The 21,350-nt window shown below is 43.3% G+C and overlaps 1 protein-coding gene across 1 annotated transcript in view; it reads right to left on the bottom strand.

Moving 5' to 3' along the window:
- The window catches only part of LOC147023628 (uncharacterized), a 244,871-nt gene extending 226,369 nt beyond the window's left edge, over positions 1-18,502 (bottom strand). Inside the window, exon 1 of the mRNA XM_085889230.1 lies at positions 18,318-18,502. Within this exon, the coding sequence (XP_085745356.1) occupies positions 18,318-18,377 (60 nt within the window). The 5' untranslated portion in view covers positions 18,378-18,502. The remainder of the gene's footprint in view (positions 1-18,317) is intronic.
- Between the last annotated feature and the right edge of the window lie 2,848 nt (positions 18,503-21,350).

Raw genomic sequence — 21,350 nt, 5'->3', positions numbered from 1 at the left:
TTAAACTGAATTCACTGTCATGTTCGTGGAACCGTTTCTGGACAATGCTTGCTTTGTGGCATGGGGCATTAACCTGATGAAGAAATCCATTCGCAGATGGATACACTACTGCCATGAAGGGATGCACCTGATTGGCAATGATGTTCAGATATCCTGTGGCATTCAAACGTTGCTCCACCTTTATTAAGGGTCCAATGTGTGCAATGAAAACACACCCCACACCATCACAACACCACTCCCAGCCTGCAATGTTGACACACTGCATGATGGATGCATGTACTCGTGGTTTTCTCCACACCCAAGTCCTCCCATCAGCGTGAAACAGTAGGAACAAGAGGGGGAGCACTCGGTTGAGTGCAAAACCCCCGCCGCCAATACTGCTGGGTCACTTAATTGAACCTGATATCCTATTCATTTTAGGTCAAAACGGATCAGACTCTAGTGAACCACGATTGAATAAACTAAACTAGATCGACACACATGTAGAAATGCCAAAAAATAAAAAAAAAATAAAAAAAATCGAAATATTTTTGAAAAAAAAGTTGCAAATTTTTTTTTTCTCCAACATTTTTTATGGGTTGGAAATCACTTAAAACATGTCGAAATGCAAAAAAAAAATTCAAATAAAATTTAAACTTTTTTGAAAAAAAGTTGCAAAATTTTCTGTTTTTTTTTTGGACAGAGTTCAAAATCTAATGCATGATCCTTGGACGAGACCTAATCCCCCTCCCACCCCCCCACCAAGTTTCTTTGAAATCCGTTGAGGAGTTTTTCCGTAATACTGTTCACAAACAAACAAACAAACAAGTAGTCATAGACTGGTACTTACGAAATAGTCAACTTGACCTTTGACCTTGTCTAATAAAAGCTGTCTCTTGAGAAGGTAGCGACGCAAACCAGAAGTTTCTACGATGATTCTGTATCAAACCATTAAAAATCGTAACGTCGACCGAAGCAAAAATCTCCATTTCTCCACGTGAATTTACGGAATTATGTTTGACCTCACTGTGACCTTGACCTTTGATGGATTTTGACCAAAATCTAATCAGCACTAGCCATCACCCTCCTGAATCACGTGGTGTAATTTGACATTGGAAGCTTCTTCCGTTCTCGAGTTATCGTGCCTACAAACAAACAAACAAACAAACAAGCAGTCATAGACTGGTACTTACGAAATCGGCAACTTGACCTCTGACCTTGTCTAATAAAAGCTGTCTCTAGAAAAGGGAGCGACGCAAACCAGAAGTTTCTATGATGATTCTGTACCAAACCATCAAAAATCGAATGTTTTGGATGTTTGACCTCACTGTGACCTTGACCTTTGATCGATTGTGACCAAAATCTAATCAGCGCTAGCCATCACCTTCCTGAATCACGTGGTGTAATTTGACATTGCAAGCTTCTTCCGTTATCGAGTTATCATTTTTTGGATGTTTGACCTCACTGTGACCTTGACCTTTGACCGATTTTGACCAAAATCTAATCAGCGCTAGCCATCACCTTCCTGAATCACGTGGTGTAATTTGACATTGGTAGCTTCTTCCGTTCTCGAGTTATCGTGCCTACAAACAAACAAACAAACAAACAGAAACGGAAGTCATCAATATACTTACGAAATCTTTAGATTTCGTAAGTAACAAACAGAAAGGGGTGAAAACAGTAACCTTCACCCATCTTCGATGGTGGAGGTTAATTAATGTTGTTACAAAACAATATTAACACAAATAATATCCCTTCTCCCCAAGGGGTTTTTCCTCCTTGAACAAACGCCATGTAAACATGTATAAATAGCTTATTTTGGCGTTTTGTGGGGCTTGAAAACAATGAAGAAGAAGAGGCCTACCAGAAGTAAAAAATATTATAAACCACAAACACCTGTGATTACCTTTTTTAACAGTCACTACTGCGGATTAACACGAAACTGAAAGAAATCTGGAGGCATCCCGACATCCTTGAGACATTCTCTGCTTATCGTGTCCACCACAAAAGAACGGATGCGAGACTAGCTCTACTGTCATCGATTTATACCCCAGAGAGGACAACAACAATTATAAAGAGTTTCTGCTGTTGCACAATACAATACAATACAAATGGTGTCGTTGGAAAAGTAAACATCAATTCGCTTGGTTGGACCTTTACAAAGATACAGGAAGAGCACACAAAAAGGAATGTAGTAACTTTTTTTGTGTATACATAGTCGAGGCTCATGGAAGAGGCGATCACTTCTCCAAATAATGGAAAATATATATACAAGTACATGGAAGAAGCACACAAACAACAACCACAGCCACTCCAACAACAATTCCGTTTTATAAAAAAAATCCTTTTTTGCACGTTTTACTTCATTCTATATCCTCGTTGACACTCACATGCTGACATGAAATATGTTTGGGAAGTAAAATGTGGTTACATCTTCTTGGATGACCATGGAACGGAAATGTTGCCTTCAAGGATGTTGGGGGTTTAATCTGGGCAGGTTGTGGCTGACTCAATAATTATCATAAACAGTGGTGTCATCATATATGAGTGGTGTGTGTGTGTGTGTGTGTGTGTGTGTGTGTGTGTGTGTGTGTGTGTGTGTGTGTGTGTGTGTGTGTGTGTGTGTGTATAATTATGTGTAACCATTTTGGGTTATTCTGCAAGACTGTCAGGTCAGGTCAGGTATGGGAGCATGCGCCACGGCAGCACGTCGCTGCGTCCACTTTCCGCCGGTACTCCAGGGGCCCCCGTCTGGCCATCCCCCAGGCAGATGCCTGACCCATCCCCATCTCCTTGAGATGCCGATCGACCTGCTGCAACCACGAGGCACATGGTCAGCCCATTGGCCTCCTCCACTCACGAGACTCCCTCGCTGAGAGAATCTGGTGAGCAGGATCAGTATTTTGTGATCAATGTGAGAGATCAATGTGAGATTCTGTATTTTGACAGAATCAGAAAAACGAGCCACATGTCCATACAGCCGCAGCTGATGCGCACGTACCATGCAGGTAACAAATCTCATTTGAGTTTCTCACAACAACCGCTCGTTGGACACAAAATCTGACCAGCGATAGCCAAGGATTCTCCGAAGAGACCTGGTACCAAAGGAATTAAGTCTCCGTCTCAGATCCTTGGTCAGAGTCCAAGTCTTGCATCCATAGAGCAAGACTGGAAGCACCAAGGACCTGAAGACTCAGACTTTCGTCCTCCCGCACAGGTACCGGCAGTGCCACCCCATGATCCAGTGAATCCATGACTCCCCAGGCCCGACCCAGACATCTATTGACCTCTGACTCACAGCCAGCAGAGACGTGAATATCACTGCCAAGGTAAGTGAATCTCTCCACGACCTCAACATCCTCACCATAAACAGGCACAGACAGGACAGCAGCATCCAAGATGTCATTGAAAGCCTGGATCTTAGTTTTGACCCAGGAAACCCGTAATCCCAGCGGCTCCGACTCCTCATTCAGCACCTCGAGGGCACCCCAAAAGATTTCTAAAGTCTCCACAAAGATGACTGCATCATCTGCAAAATCAAGGTCAAGGATCTTGACATTCACAAATGATGCACCGCAGGCTGGATCTCTCTGACATCCTCTCAAGAATGCAGTCCATACAAGTGCTGAAAAGTGTGGGGGCCAGTACACACCCCTGACGAACTCCAGTAACAACTGGAAATAAGTCAGATAAGAGATGGTACCACCACATTTCACAGCACTCTGCTCAGAGTAGAGTTCAGACATCAGATCGATCAGTTTTGGTGGCACCCCACGAAGACCAAGAATCCTCCAGAGGGCATCCCGATTCACTGAATCAAACACTTTACAGAGATCAACATAGGCTGCAAGCAGCGCCTGCCGAAAACTCTCGTCTGTGTTCGGTGAGGACCCTAAGAGTAAGGATACGGTCAATCATTGACCTCTTGGTGTAAAGCCTGACTGCTCTGGATGCTGGTGCTCAAGCAGATGGTGGCGAACCCTATCAAGAATTATCCAAGCAAAGACCTTGCCCGGCACTGAGAGCAGCATCACCCCTCGGTAGTTGTTGCAGTCTTGGCGATCACCCTTCCATTTACAGAGAGAGACAACAAGGCTCCTCTTCCAATCAGTTGGGATGATGCCTGTGTTCCAGGCAGAGCACAGAACTGCATGCAACGACATGAGTGCAGCATTTCCACCAACCTTGAGAAGTTCAGCATGGATGCCACAGATCCCTGGAGCTTTACCCCATTTCAACCGGTTCACCGCAGCCTGTGTTTCCACAAGCGAAGGTGAACCACAGTTGATTGGAGGGTCAGCAACAGGGATTGTAACACCCCTGACATCCAACTCAACAGCTGGTGGATCAACCTGGTACAACCGCTCAAAGTAACCGGCCCAGCGGGCCTTCACTTTGGACTCCTCTGTCAAGGGCCTACCAACCTCTGCTCTGACTGCAGTACACTGATGGATAGGCTTGGATGAATGCAATGCGCAAATTCCCCTCGTCTGGGGCACTGATCAACCACAGACTCGAGCGTGGCATAGAATGCATCATCCTTCACAGTGAGATCACTCGCCTCAGTCAGAGCATAAACAGATACCAGGGAAATGACACCAAAGGAGTGACGAATCCTTAGTCTCATAATACACTCGTTGACCGGTGTTACCTCAGTGATCATTGGAGTCGGCGTATTGGACACAGCTACAGCAACTCTTTGGGAATGGTAACCATCAGAGTGGCCAGATCAATAGTAGGTGTAACCACCCGCCATGATCTCGCCACTATCCATTCTCCGAACCTCAGAGAGAGCTGCAATACCGATATCCAAATGCTTGACCTCAGATGATAACAGAGACAGGTGATCATCCTCTCTTAGGGATAGGACATTCCAGGAACCCACCCGAAGGGACCGCTTCAGGTTAACCCAAGGGGACAGCCATCTGGTGGACAACACCTCAGCACCACTCCGACACACTCTCCCGCAATCTGACTCAGGAATGTTACCCCGTGGTTTCCCTCCTATCAAAGATTTGGGGTCCTGAAGGCTTTGCCCCAATCCCGTCATCCGGTGAGCTGCCCTGTGAAAGGAAGCTGCACAGGAGGTACTCCCACGGAGTGGGTTTTCAGATTTCTTTGCGTTTTTGTGTTTTGCGGAATGAAGGGTTTTACGGTGGCCGGAGTGCAAATCCTGCCACCAACCTTCTAATAAGAAATAACCCAGCTGCAGAAGGACATCTGCAAACACAGTTGGGCACTAGATATGGATGGCCGTTGGCTCACAAGGAGCGCCTCCGCCCTTTGACAGGTTTTGTTTTTAATCCTGCTGGGTGTCCATATCCAAACACCCTCCTCACGAAAAAACCTGGTGGGAGAGAGAGTTTAGTCACCGACAACCCGACCATGGAACAGGTTAGTACAGGTTTACATGATACCTGGAGCAAGTCACAGATCTAATCTGGCCTGACCTAACTGTGACTGTCATATACTGTATATGGACACTCAGCTTGGTTATCAAATCGATTGGCATTGCAAAGCGATCCTGAATTATGAAAAAACATCCCACTTTTGCACGATTTGAGGAAAAACTATGAGCACTGTCAAATTGGATTTGAGATGCATGCAAATGAGTGACTCCAGTATGTACTGTACATGCTCATTCTCAGAGAGAACGTAAAACAAGTCATGAGCCAATTATTATTGAATTCCTTATTAATATTATTATTATTGTAGACCCGGATTATATTAAGAATTTAGCCTGCTGGTTCCATCAATTCTGAGATGCAGCTGTGCCAATGATGCAGTGCCCTTGCAGGGCAGGGCAGGAATATTAAATTTGGACAGGGTGTGGGAGACAATGGCCTACTGTTTGGGAGAGACACCATGGGATATTTAACGTTCACCAGCAATCAATGCTGGAAGTTGGGTCCCCAACTTAACGTCCCATGCGACTGATGGCACACTTGATGATGCAAGCATCACCAGACCTGCAAAACAACAGTCCAACTGTTTATAGTGAGGACGACAATCAAACCCAGATGAGACAGCTTGAAGACATTTAGGAGAAACCATGATTGTCTGTTAGGGTTCATTTCGATGCATCTGCTCACTTCAGGTCCAGAGAGCAAAGCTGTTGCTGCGTTGTGTTAACGTCATCAGATCAGTCAAACATTGCTTCTGTGATGGGCTTCAATGGCACGTGTACTACTTTGGTACCATTCGACGATGAGACAATCATGAACGGAGATTGTCCATCGAGCGCCGATACAATTTTAAATTTAATTATTTCTTAAAAATTCAAAATGCATTTGCAATTTATCACTTAATATAATCGTTTGGCACTTTCTTTTGATGGGTTTATGTGTGTGTATACGAATGACATATATATATATATATATATATATATATATATATATATATATATATATATATATATATATATATATCTTTCTAACCACTGACTGACTGATATTAAAGATGAGGACCTTCCAGGTGGCTTGAAAGCTGAAATTTTTCATGCCAATAGACATTGAAACAGGTATACAGGGAAAAATAAATCACAGAATCGGCGTACAACATTTATTTATGAAAACATAAATAAACTAGAATGGGCACTCGGTAGAGCGCGTACCTTCGCCTCCGCTACTTTTTTGTTCTTCGCATGAGAGTGGGGGTAACAGAACAGTGAACATTTTGGTGTTGGTTTCATGCAAATCGGTTTCGATTTGACCGTGTTATGACAAAAACCGCATATTTTGAAAGGTCGTGACCCCACTGACCTTTGACCCCCAACCGCTAACAAGGGTAATGACGTAATTGTGTCATGTCACCCATCACAAGATTTGGCAATGAATTCTGAACATTTTGGCATCAGTTGCATGCCAATTAGATCAAAATTGACTGCGTTATGGGGTCATTCCATGTCAAATCATCAAAGAATCTGCCGTCATCTCTCAGATTTTTGTAAAACTTTGGGAACAAATTGGGACCCATGAAAAACGGCAAGAACTCAAATATTTTTGCTAACAGCCTCTTAATTAGTGAGATACAGACTAACGTACTTTGGACTAATTAGCATGACGTCGCGAATTCAAATGGCCATATCTCTAAAAGTATAACACCTAGAGAGCTGGTTTTGGTGTCATTTTAAAGGTATTTTCATGCCCTATGAATTTGTCTGGACAACATTTTCCTACCTCCAACCACAAAAAAGTTATCACAAAATATAAACTTCAATCGCGAATCCCCAAAAAATGTATCCTTCAAATTTCCATAAATTCATCCCAGAGGTATCTTTTGATGTCAAGAAGCTTCCACATAAATTTTGTTATGGGCACTCCAACAGTTTCTGAGATATGAGCAATAATGTACATGTACGTATGGCATATAGGTTCGAAAATCAGCATTTGTAATGTATTATACAATCAATAAGTGAGTTCAAGTACACAGTGTTCACTAACCTGACTTAGGCTTTCAATTTCCTCTTCAATGCAGCAACAGCAGCACTTGTTTCTTCCCCTCAGGCCCAGTTGAAAATGAAAGTATATGTTACTTCAAAGCAATTGATGGTCGTTCCCTGTGTTCCCTGTCATGGCTAGGTTAGAATGATTGTATAATACATTACAAATGCTGATTTTCGAACCTATATGCCATACGTACATGTACATTATTGCTCATATCTCAGAAACGATTAGAGTGCCCGTCACAAAACTTATGTGGAAGCTTCTTGACATCATAAGGTACCTCTGGGATGAATTTGAGGAAATTTGAAGGATACATTTTTTGGGGATTCACGATTGAAGTTTATATTTTGTGATAACTTTTTTGTGGTTAGAGGTAGGAAAATGTTGCCCAGACAAATTCATAGGGCATGAAAATACCTTTAAAATGACACCAAAACCAGCTCTCTAGGTGTTATACTTTTAGAGATATGGCCATTTGAATTCGCGAAGTTGTGCTAATTAGTCCAAAGTTCGTTAGTCTGTATCTCACTAATTAAGAGGCTGTTAGCAAAAATATTTGAGTTCTTGCCGTTTTTCATGGGTCCCAATTGGTTCCCAAAGTTTTACAAAAATCTGAGATGACGGCAGATTCTTTGATGATTTGACATGGAATGACCCTATGGTAAAAATACGAATTTGACCTTTCCGTGACCTTGACCTTTGACCCGATCGCTCCCAAAATCGAATCAAATGTTCCTCGGATAATAACCCATCATCCCACCAAATTTCAAGCGATTTGGTTTAATACTTTCTGAGTTATGCGAATAACAAACAAACACACACACACATATTCACAAATAAATAAATAAATAAATACACAGCGACCAATACATAACCTTTCGCAGAATGCGAAGGTAATGAAAAAAAAAAAATGAAAAAAAAATGCAGGTGAGCAACCCGAGACAATGGGGAAGCATGGTAATTTTGTGTGTCAATGGACATCGAAGCCCGTCCACTAGGGAAAAAAAAAAAAACCACACAACCGTCGATAAGCATCCATAAATGAAAATATAAATAAATGAAAAATAAAATAAAAAATCAAATGCAGTTGAGCGACCCGAGACAATGGGGAAACATGGTTCGTATGCTTACACAATGTGTAAGCATATTCTGCTGGTATATTAAAAAACAGAATGAAGTTGTGTGCTATGAAACCTTTAACCTCATTGGCTGGAGAGCTGGCTTGACTAGGCCCACAATAATTGTCCAGAAGAAAACCATATGTCCATCATGTTGGTTATTGGTAAGCCTAAGACGTCTTTGGAAGTTGCATATTCACAATTTGAATTATCCGAGCTCGGTAATCACGATGTACTATGTATGCACGTAAGCATTGGGCATGTTTTTGCTTCATGTAAGTAAGCCGGATTTTTTATTTATTTATTTTGGAACAAATAAGGCAGTGGTCTGCCCAATACTCCGTCCAATTAAAGAGATGTGCAATTTATGAGATCAATGAAGGTTTTGTATGTAATTTCAGTTTCAGCCCGAATTGTCAAGGCTGAATATTGTGAAAATATAGAAGGGTCACCCGTCATGATCAACCAACGAATACCGCAGGCAACAACTGCAGGATCACACAAAACTGTGCTCATTCCTGGTTTTGCAATGCAGCCCAAGGATGAGTCCTTTCCATTTGTTTGGCAATGACATCAGTTTCTAGTACAGCGAACAAATGACATGATCACAAATAAATAACACTTAATATCAAACTTCGCAAAGAGCTGGAGTGTACCTATCTGACAGTTTTCACACATGGCCAACTATAATAATGTTTTTTCTTCCTGCATTTGCCATCCTCAAAATATTTCGTTCACAGTAGCAGCAGATTCACTGCATTGTATACAAGAGAAGTGCTTTGAATATTTTTTTGAAATAATTTCTTTTTTGCCATTCTTCTTCTCCTCTTCCATTTACAAGGGGTGAGGTCCAATGGCACCAAGCTTTTATCCTGCCTTGACCACAATACTCCTCCACTTCCCTCTGTCCTCAGCCAACTCTCTCCACTCTCCAACCACCCCCACCTCTCTGATATCCATCCTCATACAATCCTCCCTTCTCAATGTCTCTTCCTCCGACCTTGCTCCCTCAACTTTTCGTTCTCTTTTGCATTCTCTCTTCCCCCATCTACACCAAGTGGCCAGCCCATCTCAGCTGGCATTTCACCAATCTCCCCATCAATCTCCTCCCTCAGTTCATCCATCCTCCTTACTCCTGCAATCCTCTTGACCTAGTTGTTCTCACAAACCTGCAGCCTTTAGTGTTGGCTCTGTCATTGCCACCATTTGCAGACCATAAAGGTAGGATGGCATTACACATGACATCAGAAACTTCCCTTTCAATTTTGTTGATATCTTGCTGTCTGCCATTACTCCCTCCACCCTCCCCTATGCATCTCCACTAACCTGAATCCTCCTCCGCACCTCTGCCTCTGACTTACCATCACCGGTCACTGATCCACCCAGATACTAAAACCTATTTCCCTGTCTGATCTCCTTCCCTTCTAACCTGAAATTCATTTCTTTTCTCTGCTGCCTGACCCACATCACCTCAGTCTTTCCCATATTCATCTTCAGCCCATGCTTCCCAAATGCCTCCTTCCACTCCCCCAGTACTTCCTGCATCTCCCACAAAGCCAGATTGTCCACATACAGTATCCTCTTCATACTACCCCCTCAAGCTCATCTTCCTGCTTACCAGCTCCATCACCATTATAAACATGAGGTGGCTGAGAGCACTTCCCTGCCTCAAACCGGAGGTGTGAGACGCTGCATCCCTTGCTCAGGATTTGGAACCAGCTTAAATTATATTGCATTGTGCACTTAGGATTACTCAAAGGTTGAGATCCAATTGCCGAAGCACAGGGAGCAGCAGCCAAACTTTGCACATTCCTACATGTTCGTCGTGGTTGTCTTTGTCCAATTGATAATGTTGTCAGACAGTCAAAGGGACGTGCTGTTTCATACATTCCATCAATCACGAGGATGTATGGCCCACGCACCCAGCTCCGCATCGACACTTAAACTCATAAACACCATTGCTAGATATAATTAAGGGCAGTACATCCTTACGGATTGAAGGAAGCAGCCTGCGAGTGGTGAAAATTACTCACGGGTGAACAGCATCGTATGAATTGTACACAGTCTGCCTAATTTGATTCTTAAAACGTTGAGACACTTTTCCTTTCTAGGGTAGACGCAGGTACACCGGACATCTATCAGGTCTGACAGTTTTTTTCTTTTGATGACTCAGGAACTTGTGTATCTGTTAATGACTTGCTAAGGATATCCATTATCAAGGAGGATCATCCTCATGGCCAGGACTTCATGAACGAGTTTGCCTGCTGAGAAAATCTTCATTGCTTTGTTGACCAGGATACAAATCAGTCCAATCTTGTACCTGGTTGGACTATAAGCGTCCCATCTCATTTAATGCCCATGCCCAGTAAATGTTGGTTCAAGATAGACTGTTGTAGTGAATGTGCTCGACGACTTCTCAATCAACACATCCAGAAAATACAAATACGGTCTAACCAAGAAACGGCTCTTCCTACCTAACAAAAGCAACGGTGTGACATGCCGTCATGCTGCACATGTGCGTCACATCGCCTGCAATGCTGGATGACTTCCGTGGGCACACTCGGATCTATTAGAAACCGAGACTGACAGGTCCCAAACAAAGGACAGTAGAAGCACCAACCATGGTTTCACCCTCGTTAGGAGCTCCTCATGATGGCACACCACACAATCATTCATTTGTGACCACAAACCATATGTGGTTATAATGCAAAACACCTCATGACTTGGTGAATCAGCAAAGCACAGATCGTGTCATACAATTGCTGAAAGTGCCCAACCTATGAGCAACAATGGTCGTCCAACACCCAACACATTGTCTATGTATACCCTGTTGCAGACCAAAACGGATCCAAACAAAAGGTAAGTTGATATACTCTGATAATCTAGTCATAAGTAAGCAAGAGCAGATCCGATCCCAGGCAATGTTTCACCCGCTGCCCAAAGAGCTTCTTCAGGACAATGGACCCTGATCTTCAGACGTGTCCGCTTTTATTCCAGATGCAACAATTTATTTCCGGTCACGTGCTAGTGTGAGAGATCGATTGAGGAGCATTTGAATATTGCCGAACCTTCAGCAATAAATACCAGTCATATCATCGATGGTCTGCTCTGTTCTTTTTATTATTCACTCGTGAACTGGTCTGGTGTGTATGGGGGAAAGTAGGTGTGTGTGCTTGTTGCCTCCACCACCGAAGGTGAAGGAGGTTATGTTTTCACCCCTCTGTTGTCTGTGTGCAGGATATCTTAAAACGTTTTGGATGGATTCTGATGAAACTTGGGGGATAAGTTGGGTGTGTGACAAGGACGAATTGATTCGATTTTGGTGAAGATCCGGATACGAGAATTATTAATTTTTTTAAGCGATTCTTCACCATTGAGAGATAGGGCCAAAAACGATATAGTACTGTATAGCATGATACATCAAAAATGTATTGGGCCCGATATGTTCTCGTAGACCAGGCATTACGTGGTGGAGGTATATGGCCCTTCTAGGGCCATGACCAGACCCTTCTAGTTTGTTGGTAGATTAGCAGAGTCGATCCAGTTACGATTTGGTTGGATGCACATTTCTCCTTCAAAAAAAAAAAATATATATATATATATATATATATATATATATATATATATATATATATATATATATATATATATTGTTATGGTTCTAGGAACCGTATGCATACAGATATACAGTTGTCCCGAAGTTAGTTATGCCATTAGTACATGTGCAGATAGATCCCTCCCTTGAGTAGAGTGGGAAAGCAAAGGTGTGCGTTGCGATGTTTTTTTAGTTCGATGAATAAATCATTTTTCCCCTTTTATTTTATTTCCCCCGTTGTTGGAGCCACAGTACCTTCCTCTCGCCTGCTACTCTCGTTTGGGTTGGACAAGCGCTTCACCGCCTACTCACCAAACCAGAGACTCGTTTTTAGAGGCAAATTCTTGCAGTAGTTCCTGCTTGGCGGGTCCAGACATGCGTGGAGTGGGTGGGCTTGCCCGCCTGGCCGAAACCACGCCCAGAAAGGGCGGACCCCATGAAGGCCCTGTCCAATCGGGACGGACGATGACTTCAGCTTCGTCAAGGCCCCTCGCCGCCCAGGGGGATCTATAAAGTACGAAGCGATCCTCAGAGTAGGGGTGGGTGGTTGAGTTGGTAGAATGGTCTTGAGTAAGAAAGAAGGAAGGTCGTTGGTTCTTTGGTGGTCGGAGAGTTCGGTGGGTTCGTTGGCGTTGTTGCGAAGTGTCTACCCACGTCTCACCTCGGCAGCACGTGCTCTACACTCAAGTTCCTTCAGGGACAAGAACTCCACACGTATGGTTGTGGCTGAACAACTCAACCTTTGTCAGGTGCGGCACCACGGAGCATCCCTTCCTCTGAAACTCTAAAGTACCGAGAACTGCGACCTCAGCTCCCTCCCTTCCTGGCTGCAAAAGGTCCCCTTTTCTTTTAATTGGGTTTATTTTGTCTGAGTGTGTGTCTGAGTGTGTGGCACCTGTCTTATAAGTAAACTGTACAAGTTCTTTGATTATTGGAATTCTTGCTTTTATTATTCTCGCGTTCAGTCTGCTCTGTGTCTGCTTTCGTAAGTTGCTGTATAAGGCCAAAAAAAAAAAAAAATGTTGCATTGGCGTAACCCGCCCGACCCTAAAAATTCCGCCGACCCTACGTTTTTTTTTGTTTTTTTGCTATCGATTTCAAGTATCTTGTTGATTGCGATCGCGATCGCAAAAACCCGGAAGTGTTTCGGACAGAACTCGCCGACAAAAAGGGTGGTACTCGAGCCGGGGGAGATTTTGGGAGGGATTTATTAGGATTTATTAAATTTTTGGATTTATTATCCAAAAATTTTGGGATTTATTTGGAAAAAAAAAAAAAAAAAAAAAAAAAAAGATCCCGACCGACCTACCCTATTTTTCAGTGACCCGTTACGCCAATGCAACATTTTTTTTTTTGGCCTAATTGTCGCATTACATCTCTCTCTTCTTTCCCCTGCATAACATACCAATAAACCTTGTTCTTGTGCCACATGTTTTTCCTCACCGAGTGGAAATAAATAATTGTAGAAATGTTCCCAGCTCGTTTTTGTCTTTTCCTCCATTGGTCCAGCATGGTTCGGATCTAAGTTTAGCCGGGTGTTTATTCCCGATAATCCGTTCCTTTTAGCCGGTACGTCCTTGGCAGTTCCGCTCGGCTGCATCCGATCCGGAGTTGGTAGTTGGTACTCTACCGTAGTTGGTAGAGTGATCTGGATCGGGCAAGGCGTACCAACGGCGTGGTTCCCCGTTAGTAAAAACTGCGTGGTTAATTAGGTAAACCGATTACACCTGGCAGGAAGACCCTAGGTTACGTGGTTGAGGTAATTGGCGTCCACAGTCGGTTAAGCGACCCGCCGCGTCACGGAATTATTCGTGAGCAACGGCCTACAATTCCGGGAGTCTGGTGGGAGACGACGTAACCTCCACGACCTTGTGGTCGTTCTCGCCACCGGACCCCGGCCCGCAACAATATATATATATATATATATATATATATATATATATATATATATATATATATATATATATATATATATATATATATATATATATATATGTTTGAGAGGGCAATGGTAAACCACCCAGTAAAACCCTTGCCAATAAACTGCTATGGGCAGCAATGACACTCCAACAGAGTATGGTACATCAGAATTTTACACACACACACACACACACACACACACACACACACACACACACACACACACACACACACACACACACACACACACACACACACACACACACACACACACACACACACACACACACACACACACACACACACCACCAGTCAAAAGTTTTAGAACACCCACATTTTCCAGTTTTTACTGAAATTTAAGCAGTTCAATTCCAGTGAATAGCCTGAAATGGTATTAAGCTAAGCGGTAAACTGCCAGAGGTTTAAAAAAAAAGTTTACGTCACCAAAAACTTAAAAATAATGTAAATTTCAGAGTTGTTAAAAAGGCCCTTTTCAGGGAACAAGTAATGGATTAGCAACTGCAGCTGTTCTGCAGCAATAGAAGTAAATTAAGCCTTGAAAGTTGATGCAAACAATTCTGACAGGTGTCTCAACTTTTGTTGATTAGTTACAAACCCCCTGTCTGTATAACAGTAGTGTTTGAATAGACTGTATTGCTTCACCCTCTGAAGCATTATTTGGACCATAATGCACTGGAGGAGGTAGTATATTGCTACCATAATGGCGAGAAAAAGACAATGAACAAAGGAAGGCAGACAGACCATTATAACCCTTAAAAGTGTAGGTCTTTCGACTGTGAAGAGAAGACTGAGCTGCAGGTTTGACAGGTCAAGTAGCAGTAGGAAAGCCAGTGCTAAGATGGCAAATAAGAAAAAGAGGCTTGCCTGGGCCATGAAACACCACCAGTGGATTTCTGAAAACTGGAAGAAGGTCTTATGGACCGATGAATCAAAATTTGAAATCTTCAGTTCATCACACAGGGTTTTTGTACGCCGTCGAGTAGGCGAAAAGATGGTTCCTCAGTATGTGACACCAACTGTCAAACATGGAGAAAGCATGATGATCTGGGGCTCTTTTGCTGGATCCAGAGTCGCCGACTTGCACAGAGTGACTGGCATCATGAACCAAAAGGGCTACCACAGCATTTTGCAGCGCCATGCAATACCCTCTGGTCTACGCCTAGTTGGTCAGTGGTTCAACCTACAACAAGATAACAACCCAAAACATACCTCCAGGCTATGTCAGAACTAGCTTATAAGAAAAGAACAAGACAGTAGGCTTCAAATCATGGAATGGCCAGCAGTCTCCAGACTTAAACCCCATTGAGCTGGTTTGGGATGAACTGGACAGAAGGGTGGAAGCAAAGCAACCTGCAAGTGCAAAACATTTGTGGGAACTTCTGCAACAGTGTTGGGAAGAACTTTCTGAACAATATTTGATTTCGATTGCAGAAAGAATGCCACGAGTATGTTCAGCCTTTATATCCACAAAAGGTGGCTACTCTTATGAGTCAAAAATTTCAATTAAATTTTGTTCAACAAAATGATTCCACAATTCATTTTTTAATTGCAATTATTTATTTGTTCTATGCTTTAATTTCAGAGCACATTAAAACATTAAACTGATTAAATTTCAGTAAAAACTGGAAAAATGGGGGTGTTCTAAAACTTTTGACCGGTCGTGTACATGCCAGACTCAGTGGCAACATAATTAGAGTGTCTGTTAAAGAGTCTGATTGGTCGGTGTTTTAAACCCTGGCCGAGTCACACCGAAGAATTTTAAAATAGTATGTGCTGCTTCCTTGTTTGACTGTCAGCATGTAAAAGGATAAGAACACAGACAAACAACGGCAAATCACACAGCATAACCCGAACCAAGAAACCGTATGCATGCATGTATGTATGTATGTATGTATGTATGTATGTATGTATGTATGTATGTATATATATATATATATATATATATATATATATATATATATATATATATATATATATCCCTGTGTCGTAAGAGGCGACCAGGGTTGCGTCAGGAAGGGCATCCGGCGTAAAACATGTGCCAAATCACTATGCGGATCATACGGATGATCCGCTGTGGCGACCCCTAACGGGAGCGGCCGAAAGAAGAAGATGTGTGTGTGTGTGTGTGTGTGTGTGTGTGTGTGTGTGTGTGTGTGTGTGTGTGTGTGTGTGTGTGTGTGTGTGTGTGTATATATATATATATATATATATATATATATATATATATATATATATATATATATATATATATATATATATATATATATATATATATATATATATATATATATATATATATATATATATATATATATATATATATATATATATATATATATATATATATATATATTCTTCAGCCTGGTGTTGGCGCAGTGGTTAGGGCAGCGGCTTGGGATCCAAAAGGTCCTGAGTTAATACACCAGGGGGTTGACTCAGCCTGTCATCCTTCCGAGGTCGGCGAAATGAGTACCAGTGTACTGGGCCGGTGTATATCCCGGTTAAAATAGGTGTACCATATCCGTGTCGTAGGAGGCGACCAGGGTTGCGTCAGGAAGGGCATCCGGCGTAAAACATGTGCCAAATCACGATGCGGATCATACGGATGATCCGCGTGTGGCGACCCCTAAAGGGAGTAGCCGAAAGAAGAAGAAGAAGAAGAAGAAGAAGATAGACATATATATTCTTCCTTAATGGCCACAATCATTCTCACTTTCTTGGGGGTTGGTCGAGAAAAACTTGGCCGAAATCCTTCACGACCCGGCTAGCCAGGCCAGACGCTCGACAAAATAGTTGGAGCAGGAATTTGTAATTTGTTCATAGAACGGGCGATATCTCGCAGACTCTTCGTGAAGGGCACCGTGGGATCTTTAAAGTCCACCAACTAATGCCGGCAGACTGGACACCAGTTTAACGTCCACCCAGGGACGGCACGGCAGACACATTGCTGAACCACCATGCCTGTGAAACACCGGGATGACAGTTATCTGGGCCGAGATTTGAACCCAGGCTACACAGCCTCAAAGCAGTGCTTGACCGACATATACATATATGTGTATATACACAAGCCGGTAGGCGGAAATGGGTAGCCAATCAAGTCGAATTCAGTCCGTTTTCAGCCAACAAAAGCGTCCATAACAACGGTTCTTTCTCACACAGAACTAGGACATACCATGAACCTACCATACCAGTTTCATGTATATCTGAATTATAGTCTCTGAGATATAACGAACTTCGTTTTTTTATTGTTTTCGACCAGGGTTCATTCAGTCTATTATCTCCGAGTTTTCATAGGATCCGGCTAGAAATTTTTGACAATATGGCTGAATGTACTGCCCACAGTCGCTCGTGGCCCGATTTTTGATTTTCGAAAAAATTAATTTTTGAGATTTTTTTGAAAATTTCAAAGGTCCATTGCTAGGCAACGGGATGGGTCCATGGCAACGGTTCTCATTTGCACACAACTAGGTCATGGTATGAACCTACCAACCAAGTTTCATCGAAATCGCCATTGTATTAACGGAGCACCGGACCGAACAGACATATCGATGGAAATACTGATAAGGGTAGACTAGATTGACTGCCCAATATATATATATATATATATATATATATATATATATATATATATATATATATATATATATATATATATATATATATATATATATATATATATATATATCTGTTTAGTCATTCCTGACCTTCAAGTCATGGTGATTACCACTTCGACCAAATGGAGATCAACTTAATTATGCACAGTGAATTAGACGGTAGTCAACCATGAATGCACGGTCAGACACATGCAGGTCCATGTGGCTAGTCACGTGGGGGTCCACAAAATTGGCAAACCATCTGTGAGATGACACACAATTGTGTACAGCACACAGAAGTTCTTCACACCGAGGTTTGCGAAACAGAGCACCCAACGGCACAAGAACAAGATTCAAAAACTGAGGGGAATTTACACTACAATTGTGACCACATACCATATACTACCCCTGCACATACCTGGTGTTGATCTGAAAATCTAGATTGCGTTAATCAAGGGTTGTATGATGAATGGGATGACGATGATTAAACAGATGAAAAACACCGTTAAAGTAACAGCAGAGGACAGCGAGAGGAGAGCAACACAGAAATAACTGCAAAGTGGAAGCAGAATTCGGGTAGTGTTGTATGTTGTAGTGTGTAAGTCATCCGAAAGCAGACACAGTACAGGTATGTACACGTGCGTACCTTGGCATCCGTTCCGATGAGAAGACCGCACAAGGCCAGCGGTATGCACCAGCGCTGCATCGTCACCAGCTTGGCGATCTTGCCAGACCCGAAGCTCGCTCTCCCTACTCCGAACGCGGTGGGGAGAGGGAGTCGAGGCTTGCTGGAGGGGGGGTGCTGGGTTGGGGTTCCGGGAGGGAATCGTAGATTTCCCCAATGTAAGGCACATTCCGCGGTCCACGCTTTACGCTTCTCATTCACTACCCAGGCCACTCTTTCGCTATGTTTATTTATTTATTTACATTGTTCACTACAAGCTGCTATAAGTGATGAGGGCAGTGTGTAGAGTGTCCTGCGGGTTGTTCGTCTACCTTGCTTGAAAGTACCAGCAAAGGATCTGCACATACTGCACAAGTAAAGTTTGTGGATCATTTCAATGACCCGTCGTCCTTGTGTTGCATGAGCTGGATGAAGGATGGTGAAACACCCAAGAAATCGGATGTACATTGTAAAGTCGGCTATCCCATCTGCATGTACCGTATCAGGATGTTAAACATTCCATCATATCTTTCGCACAAGAGGTCTTTGGTGGCTAATACCATGTCATGGACGAATAATGAAATTCTGCAGGGTCTTGTTCATTGGAATTACAAATGCCACCCGGTACGATAGACAGATTGTCACGTGCACAGACATTCACGTATGGTGACGGCACATGCAGGGCGTACACCATAGATGGCAAGTGACCCGGATTTCACGGTTTTGACCTGTTCTGTTTGTGAAAAACCGCAGACCCGTTTTTAGTATCGTCAAAACCCGTATTGGATGGAAAGTTCGATCCATTTTAAAAACGAAATGTTTCCTTTACATTGCACTCCCAAGGATTGACACACAGACTGTTAGACCTGGCATGCGTTCAGTTACCAAATTTCTTGTTGAGCGCTCGCCAAGTGGCTTAAACACTCAAGCAAGCATTCCACCATTCGACACTGCTGATAAGGAACGGCTGGCTTGGCAAGCCATAGCAAGCTTCTTGATAATGGAACACACCCGGTACGGGGTCTGTTCAGTGACCAAGTCAGCTCGCATTTCATTGGGGTGCTTGCTTGATTGCTTAAGCCACTTGGCAAGTGCTCTCCAAACTGATTGGTAATGGAACACACACACACACACACACACACACACACACACACACACACACACACACACACACACACACACACACACACACACACACACACACACACACACACACACACACACACACACACACCTGGAGCGTCCTGCAGCTGATACGCAGTGTATACGTCGAGACAATTGGCTGTGTGACGTCATGGGCTTCTTTCACCGAAAGGCACGTCACCATCCTCCAGGATTCCACACGTAGCGTCACCTCGGATCACGTGTCGTCCAACAAATAAATAACCCGGTTTTGATTCCCACCAATCCGTTTTTTGTCACCTCCAATTTACCATGTATGATGCACACCACAATTGCCGAACAGTGATTGATCAAGTTAGCTGCAGGTGGAGTGAGGGACGGGAATGCTGACATATCACCATATTCTCCAGCCTATCACCGCCACTAAAAGGAGGGACATTCCCCTAAAAATGGTAAATAAAGATAGAAACCCCACCCTACTAGCAAAAAACTTAAATATAATAAGATTATAATATTAATGGACCGGTGTGTGTGTGTTTGTGTGTTTGTCGAGCTACTACTACTCTTGCAACAGTTCTGGGCCGATTACATCCAGACTTGCTGAATATGATCAGCATGACCCCAATTCATGGTTCGGGGTGTTTTTATCTTTGCCAGTGGTAACTTTTTTTGGGGAGGGGGGGGGCATGCAAATTTACGATGTACAGTAAATGTGTATCGTGCATTACAAGGGGGTTCTTCCAGTATCTTCTCTACTAATAAGAGAGTGTGTGTGTATATATGTACGTGTACTTGTACGTGTGCGTGTGTCTCCTCCATAACTCCAAAAGGATAAAACCGAGCAGCCTGAAACTTTACATGCATACTAAGAAGACTCCAAGGAAGTGCAAGAGTGAAAACTGAGTGTTTGGCTTAATAAAAACACCCCTTTTGAAGATAATTAACGGCCTTATTTAATTATATCCTTCACGAACTCGGCCACCTCACTCTCTGGGGTCGAAAGGCGTTTCCTTGGTAACCACGCTGGGGTCTGAAGCCGCCATGTTTTTTTTCACCTGCTCAACCAGGCCTAGACTTGGAACAGGCCGCAACGATTTCATCACGATAAAAAGTTCTTTTCTCACTTTCCTCACTCATTATCGAATGCCTGCTCATCCGAGCTACAAATAGCTGCGCACATTGCTTTTATAAGTGCTTTAGTTTTCAATTTAGGAGCTTATTTTTTCATACATTAATTATATCATGCAATTTTCCACGATATACTCTGACGTAAATACCTGGAGGTGTGTGTGTGTGTGTGTGTGTGTGTGTGTGTGTGTGTGTGTGTGTGTGTGTGTGTGTGTGTGTGTGTGTGTATGTGTGGTTTTTGATAAAGTATATTAACACAACATTATCTTTGACCCCCCCCCCCCATTCTTCACTCTTCCCCATGCTTTCCCCCTTTCCAAGCCCCACCTTACCACTCTCTCGCCCTCTCCCACCCCCTCCTCACACCTACTTCTACCGGAGTGTTTAACACCATGTGGTGAGGTGTTGCTCTCCCCCCTCCCCCCACCTTCCCCGCTCTCTCCCCTCCCCCACCTTCCTCGCTCTCTCCCCTCCCCCCACCTTCCTCGCTCTCTCCCTCTTCCTTGCTCGCCTCCTTCCTCCCTCTTTCCTTGCTCCCCCATTACAAGCTTCCCTCTTTACTCCTCAACTCCTCCTCACTCCCACCCTCCCCCTTCCTGGAGTGCATTGCGACACTTGGTGAGGCGTCGCTTCTCCTCACCCCCTTCCTCGCTCTTCAACCCCTCTGAGCTCCCCCATTCCTCACTCCTCCAAGCTCCCCCACCCCTCCTCCCTCTTCCTTCTCCTCTCCCTCCTCACTCCCTCTCCCTCCCCTCTCCCTCTCCC

This window comes from Eptatretus burgeri, chromosome 7 (genome assembly GCF_056783735.1).
Source record: "Eptatretus burgeri isolate ZD-2024b chromosome 7, Ebu_testis_v1, whole genome shotgun sequence".
Classification (NCBI taxonomy): Eukaryota; Metazoa; Chordata; class Myxini; order Myxiniformes; family Myxinidae; genus Eptatretus; species Eptatretus burgeri.
This window is presented reverse-complemented; position numbering and strand designations above follow the sequence as displayed.